This window comes from Haliotis asinina, chromosome 8 (genome assembly GCF_037392515.1).
Source record: "Haliotis asinina isolate JCU_RB_2024 chromosome 8, JCU_Hal_asi_v2, whole genome shotgun sequence".
Lineage (NCBI taxonomy): Eukaryota > Metazoa > Mollusca > Gastropoda > Lepetellida > Haliotidae > Haliotis > Haliotis asinina.
In genome coordinates this window covers 60,886,728-60,900,473 of record NC_090287.1, presented here as the reverse complement: position 1 = coordinate 60,900,473, position 13,746 = coordinate 60,886,728, and the positions used below count along the sequence as shown (strand labels likewise).

At 41.5% G+C, this 13,746-nt stretch overlaps 1 protein-coding gene across 2 annotated transcripts in view; it reads right to left on the bottom strand.

Moving 5' to 3' along the window:
- Window positions 1–3,007: 3,007 nt before the first annotated feature.
- The window catches only part of LOC137294100 (U3 small nucleolar RNA-associated protein 25 homolog), a 24,648-nt gene continuing 13,909 nt past the window's right edge, over window positions 3,008–13,746 (bottom strand). For both annotated transcript variants that reach the window (XM_067825051.1, XM_067825052.1), the window contains exons 10-21: window positions 13,541–13,603; window positions 12,740–12,854; window positions 11,454–11,535; window positions 11,121–11,277; window positions 9,472–9,568; window positions 8,929–9,014; window positions 7,140–7,222; window positions 5,661–5,737; window positions 5,095–5,166; window positions 4,667–4,791; window positions 4,251–4,349; window positions 3,008–3,434 (exon numbers count right to left, since the gene is read on the bottom strand). In XM_067825051.1, the coding sequence (XP_067681152.1) occupies window positions 3,185–3,434; window positions 4,251–4,349; window positions 4,667–4,791; window positions 5,095–5,166; window positions 5,661–5,737; window positions 7,140–7,222; window positions 8,929–9,014; window positions 9,472–9,568; window positions 11,121–11,277; window positions 11,454–11,535; window positions 12,740–12,854; window positions 13,541–13,603 (1,306 nt within the window). In that variant the 3' untranslated portion in view covers window positions 3,008–3,184. The remainder of the gene's footprint in view (window positions 3,435–4,250; window positions 4,350–4,666; window positions 4,792–5,094; window positions 5,167–5,660; window positions 5,738–7,139; window positions 7,223–8,928; window positions 9,015–9,471; window positions 9,569–11,120; window positions 11,278–11,453; window positions 11,536–12,739; window positions 12,855–13,540; window positions 13,604–13,746) is intronic.

Here is a 13,746-nt window from a genome sequence, read left to right as displayed (position 1 = left end):
CTAGCTGTTTGGAAGACTGTGAGAGTCAATTTTAACAATGCTTCGACAAAACCACGTCGCTGACCGCATTTTCGACTAGGTCAAATCACCTTTCAAGGGTTCCAGGTATTTGAGAATAACAATCATGAAATGCCATTGATTCCACAAACTTGACACCACTGAGCGCGACAGTGGATGCTATTGTTGCAAATCACTTCACCACAGGGCCTCATTCTACACACAACGGAAATAGCTGACGCGGGCTCCGTTCTTCAAAGCGACCGTAGCGTTAAGATGACCGTAACTCCCATACTTACGACTGTCATAGCGCTTTGAGGAACAGGGATCAGAACTGTACGTGCTGCCAGCAGCTGGGATGAGACGATGTCTACGCCCATGCATCCACTTCAAGCCATGGCTGCCACAGACTATCCCAGGAAATACATCAGGGGTGTCTACTGTGGGATGGCACTGACAGACACCCAGGAGGGGTTTATCAATACATGCCCAGAAGCCGACAGGTTCCAATTTTGCAGAAAATGTCAGCAAAAACTCCTTTTTGAAATAATATATTTCTCTCTTCCTGCTGTAAGATAAAAGTATCCTGATAACAGGACCAGCAAAGAATTGTATCTTGTTCGATGCTGCAACCAGCAATAGTCAAGCTACCTGGTGGCTGGCTGTTGAGAATGTAATCTGGCCAAGTCAATCCATGCATTAACAGCATGTGTAGGGATGTCCCCAATTAGGTCATGATGTAGCCGCTTGTTAGCAATATTCCAACAATATCAGAGCAGTGAGGTAGCCTAGTGGTTAGAGCTTTCTCTCGTCACACTGAAGACCCGGGTTCAATTCCCCACATGGGTACAATATGTGAAGCCCATTTCTGTCCATGCCGTGATATTGCTGGAATATTGCTAAAATCAGCGTAAAACTAAACTCACTCCGGCAAAATCATGGCATGGGACGCCAGAAATAGGCATCACATAGTGTGTACACATGAGGAATGAAAACCAGATCTTAGGCACGACAGGCAAATGCCTTAACCACTAGGCTACCCCACCATAACCAAACAAGTGAAGAGGAGTGAGTGAGTGAGTGTAGTTTTAGGTTGCACTCAGCAATATTCCAGCTATATGGCGACGGTCAGTAAATAATCAAGTCTGGACCAGACAATCCAGTGACTAACAACATGAGCATCGATCTGCACAATTGGGAACTAATGACATGTGTCAACCAAGTCAGCGAGCCTGACCACCCGATCCCGTTAGTCACTTCTCTTACAAGCATAGTCGCCTTTTATGGCAAGCATGCGTTGCTGAAGGCCTATCCTACCCAGGACCTTCACCGGTCCCAGTGAAGAGGAAGATGTGGCAATGCTCATCACTGCATGCAACAATAAACATGCTTCCAAAATAAGGGACATCATATTGGTAAGAAATGTTAAAATGTATACATCACAATAAGTATGTTTTTCCACACTGTCTGCCCAATACACTCAGGCCGCTGATGGGAACATGGCCAACCCTGATGACCGTCCAGCAAGCACAGCTACTGCAGGGGGTGTAAGTATTGTTTTACACCACTTGAAGCAATATCACAGCAGGCTGATGATATGGACTTCACACTCTGTAGCAATGGGGGCAGGAGGAAGACTGTTGGAAACTACACTCAATGGCTTCTCTGGAAAATGTTCTGCAAATCTTTTCATGACATTATTCAACTCTGGCCTACTTTCAAACTAAATATCAAGATGAACACCCAGACATCTATATCCCCCAAAATGGCAAAATATCCTTTATGTACCTACAAGTTATGATTAAGCCAAATGGTTTGATGTGTATAAAGAAAAGTGGAAGGAGAGTAATGAAAGGTTTTAAAAGTTCTGTTCCTGAAAGAAGCACAACAACCAGTTTCAGTCGAAGTCAAACTGTTGCCATGGAAATGCCAATGTATTTTAATCATCAATTTCAGTAAAAGTCAAATTTGTTGCCATGGAAACACAAATAATATATTATTTAGGGTTCCAAAATTATCAAACAGCACCAATACACCACCAGATCTATGTGCCATGTTTGGTGAAGAAATACTGAACGGTTTTAGAGGTCTACGCTGGAAAAGATAAATGTGCATGGACAGACACACATACAGATGGACGAAGTGCAAAATGCTTTGCCGGTGACACAAATTACAGCTTTTTCACATTTACAGTTAAGAAAAACAAATATCTAAAGAAAGAATTACACTTTATACACTTGCAAATGCATAGTTCAAGGTAAATCCTCTCAATGTACATAATATACCATTTGATATGATGAATAGTAGCAATCAAAAGACATTTCTGGCTGCTGAAAACTACTGCATACATTCACAGAACCATTATGTGGACAGGCTGATCAAGCTGCTCAACTGACGTTTTGAGGCATCAAATAGGATAAGATTTTGTTTTGGCAACAACTAACATATTACTCATTGAATAGGATAGATCAGGTTTTGTGATTTTTGTTGGGTGGACTACTATTAGTAGTATATGTAATAGAACAATGGCGGATACAGCTTTTTGAGAAAGGGGATGTACTCTCTCAACGAGGTGTTATCACTTTGGGTGTATGCATGCCCGCACAAAGTTCCTTTACATGAGAGTTTCAATGTTCATTTAATAAACTTTCCGGACAAAAGGGGTGAAGAGGTGGTGAGGGTTTGCACCCCTGCAACCACCCTCTGCATGCGTATTTTTGTTCCTATACGTGTAACATTTCTTAAGTCAGCATAATCAGAAGTCTCTATTCATCCTCAACACATACACCGGACACACAGGACTGAATGAGTAATACACATTGGGGTAGGTGACCTGTTTTTTTCCCCTGTCAACCAAGTCAAAGCGCCTTACCACCAACAAGCATGGTACTCTGAAGCCTTATCTTAACCCAATCTTCACAGCACAAAAAAATCGGACAGTCCACCAAGGTAATTCATAGACTGCAGTACCTGAGTATTTTCAAGAACATAAACTAACCAGGACATCATGTTACTGCTTTGATATTAATTTTATTGGCCATCTTTCTATGGTCATTAACACTTGGTCTCACAAGAGTTATGTCCCTTCTCTTCTCATCAACATTTTCTCCCAGGGCTTCGAAGAGCCCCATCTTTCACAGCCATATTGACAACATGAGTCTAAACATTGTGCAGCTTATGTTGAATATCAGCTGTTTTCTCCAGTGACAAACATATGAACAGACTTCTCAGAGTTCAACATGATGGCAGTCCTGTCTGCACCCACAACCTCGGCCAACTTCTGGGCGTCATACTTGGAGTAGATGGTTGTACATGTTGCTGCCTTGTTCTCTATCCCACGTTTGGGGTCTTTGATCATATTGCACATTTCCGTGTAGAAGTGAGGGTAGGTCGGCAGGTCATAGAACACGATGTGTTTGATCCCTCGTATTCTGAACCTGGAGAGAAGAGGTACTTGACTCACAAGAAGTACATATAAAAAAAGAGTGAAGGCTGTTGGGGGTGGGGACACTTTTGTTCTACATAAAATTTCACTGATGCATGATAATGCTTTAAACATTAGCGGATTAACTTATGGTCTGTTCAGGTCTGACAAAGTACATACTATAACTTCATCTCGATGGTTTCATTTCAGCAATTCAACACTAAGGGCATATTTTCCTGTCATGATCAAATTCATAAATACAAATTTCATACATTTCCAAAAATCCTGGTCCCTTTTTGTACTCTTAACTCTAAATGTGTGACCTAGATAGACTGAGTTTCTACCTACCTTTGAATTTGGAATGAACTGTATGTTAACATGTGCATTTGCCATTTTGCAATGAGTGAACCATGTCTACATTTTTTATGTACATGCCCAATGACAGAAATAATCATTTGAACAAGTTTCACACAGTTTAGCTAATATAATTTGAGTTCACTCAAATAAGTTATTGGAAATCTAGTTCACTCAAATTGGCGCTTTGTAATTTTAGTTTGAACTCAGTCTGACAAAAGTCCTCCAACTACTCCCTTGCAAAAAAAAGACTAGCGCACTGTTGCTCTTAATCCATTATCATCACACCAGCTGTCTGGCAAAATGGGGATGACTGCTGTGTCATCCAGTCATGCCATAAAGAAGCCAGAGATTAGCGGGAACATTATAGACACTTATTGCTACACAGGTTGGCTGTTGTTTAACACTATACTCAGCAGTCTGTAAATAATCAAGTCTGGATCAAAGTGATCAATGGTGTAGCTCAAAGACTTGCCTTCGGTAGAAGTGCAGCCTCTCTGTATACAGTAGAAACTGGGCCTTGCCATGGAAGAAGTCACACCTCACTCTCGATATGCCCTTGTCTGTCGCATACCTGAAGAGAAAAGGTTCCGTAAGAACAGCTATTTTGGATCTTTCAATCGACTGTATGAACTTTGTAAGGACAAAATATGCAAGGAACAGCAAGATGTCTTCACAATCAACTTGATCTGATGTTATTTGGATTGTGGCCGTCTACAAAGACACACAAGCATGGATTTGTAGTTGATGACAAAATTTGGCACCAAAGTCAAGATCAAACTTGGTAATAATGACTTACAAACTGAAGGGCTAGTTTACGTCTATGTTTACTTCAGTTTGGAACACCTTGAATTTCTGCAGCTGAAGGAACATGATTTTCAGGCATCTTACTCGCTCATGTGCACGAAGTTGACACCTTCCTTCCTGAAGTGGTTCCTTATGCGAACAAAGTCGAAGTAGGATGGGATGTAGACAAGGGTTCGATTCATCACAGGGTCCCTATGGTGGGGCACGAGCTGCAACAGACATTGAAACCCTTTAGCCAAACAGTCAAGCCACAACTCAAACCAATATGAGTTTGGTGTAGACAACCCAAGCCCCTTGAGAACTGAGTCCTGATCCACAAAGTGTTCATAACGTTGTGACCTGTCGTAACTATATAGTTTATCATTGGCTTATGAATGGAGCAGCGTTATGAAAGCTTTTTGGATCATGACACTGGACCCCACCAGGTGTGTGTTAACTGTAGGGAATAACCAAATATCACCTCAAATTTTGCTGTTAATGAGAACCAAACAAGAAGGGTGTTAGCACCTCACCTTTTTTATGAAGAAGTCAAACCTTGTGTCAGCCAGCTGGGTGAAGGACATGCAGCTGATCCTCTGGAATGTCTGGGGAGCATGATTTATAAAAACATTATACACAATGGTCTAATGTCAGTCTGTTGTAGCCAACATACAGGTACTGTTCCTCATTACCACAACCTTTAGACAAAATTGTTACTCCTGAAGATGTAGTATTCTCCAAAATGACATTATTGTTTTCAAAAACACTGACAAAAAGAAAACAAGCACTAAACCTATTTTCATGTCAGATATTGCCATAAAATTCTAAAAACACTTTCTGATCAGTATTCATGCCTCTAATTCATTTTGTCCTCACTGCTGTGAAATAGATAACAGCTCACTCACACACAACATGGAAGCAATTTATCTTTAAGCAATTACATTTTCTTGTCATGGAAAAAAATTCACGCTTTGGAGTAATTACGGTTTTATACCATCGGATTCCACATGTTTGGACCCGCACAGGTGATGCCAGCACCTGATGTCTAAGTATCTCAAATCTCCTCCATGCACGGCTCCAGCCTCAAGGTCGGACTTACCTGTGGGGTCTGAGTGATGATCTGGCAGATGACTCCGTTTCCTGGTTCTCGACAAACTTGTACCTTCCCTGCATAGTCTAAAACAGCATGAAGGAAAACAGCACACCCACTTGGACACTAACTTAAAGTGAAGTGTGTCTTGCTATGACAAATTTCTGAATATGTTCTGAAGAAACAAACTACGAATGAAGTATACTAAAAAGACTATATGTTAGTGAGTTTTGTTTCATGCCTCACTCTCCAATATTCCTGCAATATGGGGGCAGTCTGTAAACAAGCAAGTCTGGACCAGACTATCCAGTTATCAACATCATGAGCATAGTTCTACACAAATGGGAACCGATGACATGGCAACCAAGTCAGCGAGCCTGACAACCTGATTCCGTTAGTCGCCTCTTACGACAAGCATGGCTTACTAAAGATCAGTTCTAACCCTGCATCAACCGATGTCATGTGATCCCATTAGTCGCCACTTATGACAAGCATGGCTTACTGAAGATCAGTTCTAACCTTGCATCAACCGATGTCATGTGATCCCATTAGTCGCCTCTTACGACAAGCATGACTTACTGAAGATCAGTTCTAACCCTGCATCAACCGATGACATGTGATCCCGTTAGTCGCCTCTTACGACAAGCATGGCTTACTGAAGATAAATTCTAACCCTACATCAACCGATGTCATGTGATCCCATTAGTCGCCTCTTACGACAAGCATGGCTTACTGAAGATCAGTTCTAACCCTGCATCAACCGATGACATGTGATCCCATTAGTCGCCTCTTACGACAAGCATGGCTTACTGAAGATAAGTTCTAACCCTGCATCAACCGATGTCATGTGATCCCATTAGTCGCCTCTTATGACAAGCATGGCTTACTGAAGATCAGTTCTAACCCTGCATCAACCGATGTCATGTGATCCCATTAGTCGCCTCTTGCGACAAGCATGGCTTACTGAAAATCAGTTCTAACCCTGCATCAACCGATGACATGTGATCCTGTTAGTCGCCTCTTACGACAAGCATTGCTTACTGAGGACCAGTTCCGTTAGTTACCTCTTACGACAAGCATTGCTTACTGAAGATCAGTTCTAACCCTGCATCAACCGATGTCATGTGATCCCGTTAGTCGCCTCTTGCGACAAGCATGGCTTACTGAAGATCAGTTCTAACCCTGCATCAACCGATGTCATGTGATCCCGTTAGTCGCCTCTTACGACAAGCATGGCTTACTGAAGATCAGTTCTAACCCTGCATTTTCACAGGTTTATCATTGTAGTAGATTCATATCAATATGATCATAATTTAGAAAAAGAACCATATTATTATGTTACTCTGTGTAACACATTGTAAAATACAAACTGACAAAAAACTACATTATCTGAGCAGTGAGGTGGTCTGGCTGCTTTCTTAAATTATATGGGTAGTTTAAACCCATAAAAGGCAATATGCCGAAATCCAACACTGGAAACAAGGATACTATGACAATATTTGTTGAAAACTGCGTTGACCTCTGGGGTGGGCACAGCGCTGAAGATGAGTGACTGGCGATACAGGTGAGACCTGAAATATAACAAAAGCAATACAGTTTAGACATGGTCTTGTCAAGAAGAAATGGAAAACAACCAACAAACTTCCTTATTTTACTGCAGCAGTCAGTGTCGGTACTGTCATCGAACAGCTATTGTAACCACCTGATTTCTATATCTCATATCAGAGAGTGAGTGATAATGGTTTAATGCCACTTTGAACAATAATAGGAAATTTCATGGACGGGGCACCAGAAATGGGATTCACACAATGTACCCATGTGGGGAATCGAACCCCGATCTTTGGTGGGAGGAGAAAATGCTTTAACCATTTGGCTACCCCACTGCCCCACATCTGACCGGAGGTAAGAGGGTTCTGTATGTGAATATACATGAAACTCAACTCAATTTTGACAGGCTGTATAGTAGCCTTAGTTTCCTGAAGACTTGTGCAAAGGACTACTGCAAACCTCCATTCCCTTGTTCTTATAGTTTCCATCTTGTCAACTTTGCATAATGTTTACATTTTCAGTTAAATTCAATGCAAGTTTGAGCAAAAATAGGGCAAGTGGGATTGGTTTAGAATTTTAGCCCTCAAATGGTACTTATCAATGAGCACTACCATCACTGGATATTGACATACTCAGAGCAATGTCTCATAGTCTTGTGCAACCACACCAGCACATAGGGTGGCAATATTCCAGTAATACTACAGCAGAGGACACTAAAAATGGGTTTCACACAATGTTTCCATGAGTTGAATGAAACCCAGGTCATGATGAGCAGGTGACCCCAGTGCCTCATCTAAAGGAAGAGCAAACTCTATAACCAAAGGGTGACCCCAGTGCCTCATCTAAAGGAAGAGCAAACTCTATAACCAAAGGGCAACCCCAGTGCCTCATCTGAAGGATGAGCGAACTCTATAACCAATGGGCAACCCCAGTGCCTTATCTGAAGGATGAGCAAACTATCTAACCAATGGGCGACTTCGGTGCCTCATCTGAAGGAAAAGCAAACTCTCTAACCAATGGGCAACCCTGGTGCCTCATCTGAAGGAAGAGCAAACTCCATAACCAATGGGCAACCCCGGTGCCTCATCTGAAGGAAGAGCTAACTCTCTAACCAAAGGGTGACCCCAGTGCCTCATCTGAAGGATGAGCGAACTCTCTAACTAATGGGCGACCCCTCTAACCAATGGCCGACCCCGGTGCCTCATCTGAAGGATGAATAAAGTTAAAGCAGTTGAAGGCAACACTTGAAGATATGCTATAGCTTGTTCAGCTTGACCTCAGCTACTCTACATATGCATGACCCGGGAGGTCAAACAAATGCATGCTTGAGTTAACTTCATTAAATAGGGGAGCTCGCTGCCTAAAAGCCAGAATAGGAAACATCAAACCACCTGCAGCTAATTGTTTAAAGAAAGTTAGCACACTGCTGATGGTTTCTCGACACTGAGATGTCAAACGCCAACCTTGTCTCGGCTGTTCAGACATGTTAACAATAACCTGACAAAGGCGCACCCCTTCATGATAATAGACCCAACCAGTTGTGACACGGTCACGCAATGTATTAGTATTCACTTGATGAGGTCAAGCTGGACAACCTCTACACATGTTTGACATTCTAACCACCTGATTTTTCAACAAGTGCGAGGCACTGAGAACACATCTGACACACATTCCGTCTGGGTTACTACATTACGAGGCGTATTGCCATTACTATCCATGGGCTACATACCATCCATTAAGAGTCCACATTCGGACACGGGAGAAGTCCACACCATGGCTCTCCTTGGGCTGAAGATGCAGATGCTTGAACAGGTGCTGTAATCAGACAACAGACCAGTCGAGAAAACATTCAATAACTCTCCCTAAATATACAGACACTGAGACATTTGTTTTCCATGGTTGAATGATTCAGTCACACAGATCACAAAGATCATAAGGAAGATACCAATAATCAGTATATACCTCACAGTGAGTGAGTGAGTGAGCTTAGTTCTACGCTACACTCAGCAATATTCCAGCTATATGGCGGCAGTCTGTAAATAATAAAGTCAATGACATGTCAACCAAGTCAGCGAGCCTGACCACCCAATCCCGTTAGTCGCCTCTTAGGACAAGCATAGTGAGTTTGGTTTGATGTCACTTTTATCAATTTGACAATGGGGGACACCAGAAAGGGGCTTCACTCACTGTACCCATGTGGGGAAACAAACCCCGGTCTTTGGCATGACTAACAGAGACACCCTCTGTAAGATATAACCTGTATATTGCCTACCAATATATGGTCCCAGTTCTGCATGAGGAAGACATCTGCTTGGTCAAAGATGAGTAACTCAATGGAGGACAAGAAGTCATAGTCCCTGTCCTTCTCTCTGAAAGATGGAAAATCTTCATGTATCTTCTTTAACAAAGGAAGGTAAAAGTGATACCTACTGAGAGTATCATTCAACTTCCTGTCACAGGGAGCTTGCAGTTGTCATGAAGGTCCAAGGGGAAGTGAGTATCTTTACCTTACCTCACACATAAATGTTGCTTTCTGATTGGCTAAACTCTCTCTATTATTTTCAATGTACACCACTTACAAGCTAAGTACGTTTCAATATACCCCACTGCCAATGGCAACTCATTTGATATTTCGTGGTAGTACGTCTTAAATTTTAAGAACAGTGATTCATGCATGATGCACAGAAATTACTGATATTTTGCAACTGCAAATCAGTTGAAAGGAGATAACTCTAAATCTGTTTTTCTTGTGTCGTTCTGCAAAATCTAGCAAATGGCTACAAAAAGATTTGCCTCGCATTCCAATAACAAACTTCTCAAAATGTTCAAATCCAGTCCCAATGAATATTAAGAAGGGGAATTACACCATGCAACTTAACTAGGACAATAACTGCAGGAAAAATAGCAAGATGCAAGATTTGAATTGTTTGATTCACACAGGATGGCTTAAGTGTACGATCCGATATCCATGCTTCAAACACTTCAGAATTAACACTGAAGTGTTCAGTAACACAAATACATTGTTCACTGGTCATGATGGGGGCATTGATGTACCCTGAATGCTTGTTTATGTTCCGTGAGCCCGAACTGCTATTGTATCCCTCAGTATCTATGATCCAGGGGAGGTAACAGAAACCCTGGAAAAGGGGCACCTGCTATGATGACTGATGTCAAGCCCAAGGTGAGAGGCATGGATGACACAGGGGGGCCAGGTTCAGTGGCCAGAATTAGAAATGATGTTAAGAAGTATAGGAGAAAACAGAGCCCCTTGGGATTTCAAGACCCTGATGGTTTTACATTGTCTAACAAAACCGAGAAGAAATGTTTTCTCTAACATATATATTGTCAATGATGGGTAATTACAATGTAGATGGTCTTTTAATGAAGCTACATAACAATAACTGAAGCGCACGTAAAATCAATTTAATAAAGTAACTATAAGTAGATAATTTAACCCCACCACCTTCGTCGGCCCGGTGGCCATGCAGTACAGTGTCTGCCTACAAATGTGAGAACTGTGGCCCCAATCCCACTACAGAAAACATTTGTAATGTGAGTTTAATCTTGATATGATATTTTTCAATTCATTTCAAAGATTCATGTATCATTTGAAAGTTGACCGGGGAAGCGGTCTTACTAACGAAAAGTAAAACCTGGTAAGAGAACAAAAACCTCAAATGTGGTTATTCTGGGAAAACAAGAGATGACCTAATGTATAGTGAGAAGCACACTTTAGGTTTATATGACAGGAGTAAAACCAGGGTGATACAATGTACAGCCTGGGAAGAAAACAGGTTGACTGTCATGTTTTGGTGAGGACAGGGTAAAAATAGTGAACACATGTGTGAGGGGGTGGTGAGTGCAGGATTAATAGCCAGGTTTAGGGCATGGGATAAGACCAACTGTCCATCCATTACCTACCCCTCAGCTCCTATGACGGTCCTGAGGCCAAGTGGCGAAGCCAGGATGATATCGGACTGGTAGAAAGGCACATAAAGCTTGAGCGACCGCTTGGCCACCGATATTCCCAAGCGGAAATGGTCATCGATGTTTCCAGTGAACAGTGACTCAAAGTCCTCTGCAAATAAATTACAAAACTAGAGCTTTGTTCCAAAGACTGAGTCAAACCTGACTCACACTGAATGACTGAGAAGACAAGCTGAGAAGCATAATGTCCTGTGATTGTGTTTCAAGGTTCATGTCCTGTGATTGTTTCAAGGTGTTGTTTCAAGGTGGATGGGATGGTTGTCCTACCTGGTTTGAGGCCTTTCCTGTAGTTGTCTTCATCGTCTGCTCCATACTCCGACTTGAACCTCTTCTTGCTGCTCACCATTACCTGGAGACACAACACAGTTTACACTGGTCTCACACAACACAGTTTACACTGGTCTCACACAACACAGTTTTCACTGGTCTCACAAAACACAGTTTACACTGGTCTCACACAACACAGTTTATACTGGTCTCACACAACACAGTTTTCACTGGTCTCACACAACACAGTTTTCACTGGTCTCACACAACACAGTTTATACTGGTCTCACACAACAGGCAACAGGCTACATGTTTTTGGTAAGTGGATGAGTTTTATGAGTGAGAGTTTTTTACAAGAGTCAGAATGGGGGGTTATCAGACACAGGCTTTGTGAAGACTAGAATGCAGGAATTGATTTGAAAAGCAAACACTTCAACCACTAGCTACCTCACCATCTCAGTGGGTGAGTGAGTGGGACATTGACCTTGATGATTACAGTTTAAAGCATGACCAATGCCAAAGCTGTGTTCAATACGGTTTTCTCTAGAATGGCATGTATTCTGTTATTTGATGAAAGAGACCAAACTAGAAATGTCATGACCCAAACACAAATTTCGTGAAGAGATACATATTCTAATACAGTGAATTCCCTGTCTGACAACCCTAGCCTTAAGTCATCCTGCGATTATCAAAAAATGGTAAGGAACAGTGCATACAGGCAATCACATACCTTGAGGCGGTTATATAAAATTTGTACATATACAGCAGGAGTCCTCTAAACCAATAGCCCTCCAATCCAGCATGCTCTCAATATCAGCACTAGACTTAGGTTCTGGCAGAAACTAGTTAATTCATGATCATTCACACACCCTCTAATCCTCTGTTAGTTTATTCCGTATTTTGGCACAACAAAGACTACCCAATTGACTGTTTGTACAGCAATTAACGCTCTCTAAACAGGTATCCGGTACCTTGATTGCCATTAAGTTCATTCATGTTGCCTGGTAAAAGGAGTTTTGATCTGGATTAGGCCTTTTTAGGTGAAGTAAATTGGTGAGAGACCAATGTTGCTTGTAATATGTATTAATTGTTGTGTGAATGAAAACAGTAAATTTGACAAAGTCAATACCAGCACAGCCTAAACACTGACATTTTTTGACAGTCCCAGTGAATGCCGGTTTAGAAAGCTTCCATTGTGTGTGCACAATAACATACATACAAAACAAAGAATTTCCGGGTTGAAAACATTAACAATAACACACTTGCTCTACACATAATGACATTACCTGTTCTGCAGGTGCCAACAAGCTGGACATGATGTTGACCACTCGCATGGCCGATTCTCGGAAGGGGAGCACCATCAACACCTTGGGTCGAGTAAGACCTTGGTCTCGGTATTCACTGAAGACAGAGCACCTTCATCAACATTTCCTCTCACAATCAAGAAGAGAAAATTAACTGATGGTTGAGTGAAGATATCATATTTAGCACAAGCTTGTAACATGTGTAATCTTCCTGTGAAAAAAAACTGTCAAATAGAATTAAAACGCAAATTAAATTCAATATTTTACTTATGCTTCATTCAATTTATACTTTTCTAATCCGAGTGCGAAAATGGATGTCAGACATTTCTGATGGTTATTAACACATTGGCAGCTAGGAGAATTTCATATGTCTAAAAAAATATTCCATAAAAATTGCAATAACTTTCATCAAAGGAATTTAATTTCGCATCGCAATTTTTGTCATTTTAAAAACCTGTTTATTGATGCTGATCTGGAATGTACAATGGTGGCAGTTCAAACATTTCACAAGAGATAGACAACTGGACTATAGGGCAAGCAGACATACTGACCATTGGGCACTACTTAAAACGTCTCGATGAGTTGGTTCAAATACATTTCAAGTCTGATACTATAGCCCGAGATACACATCACAAATTGTACCACGACCATGACTAATTGAATAAACCAACATATGTCCAGGGCTTGTGAGAAATGACTGCTTAAACCAACACAAATGCCACACAAATGATGTCCTAAAGTCTATTGATCTTATCAATATTTCTTACATTCCAATTTACTTACTCCATATCAGCTTTCTGTTTTGACTTCATCTTGGTGTTGTGGCTGACCACTCGTGCTCGAGTCCTGGAATAAACAGTTTGTACATGATCTCTTGACATCAACCCTAATACGACACTTGATCATAGTCATTGAAACAGATATGAGTAAATTGGTGAAGGCTCAAATGCTACGCCCTCCATACAGAACATCAAGACAGACCCCTTTGT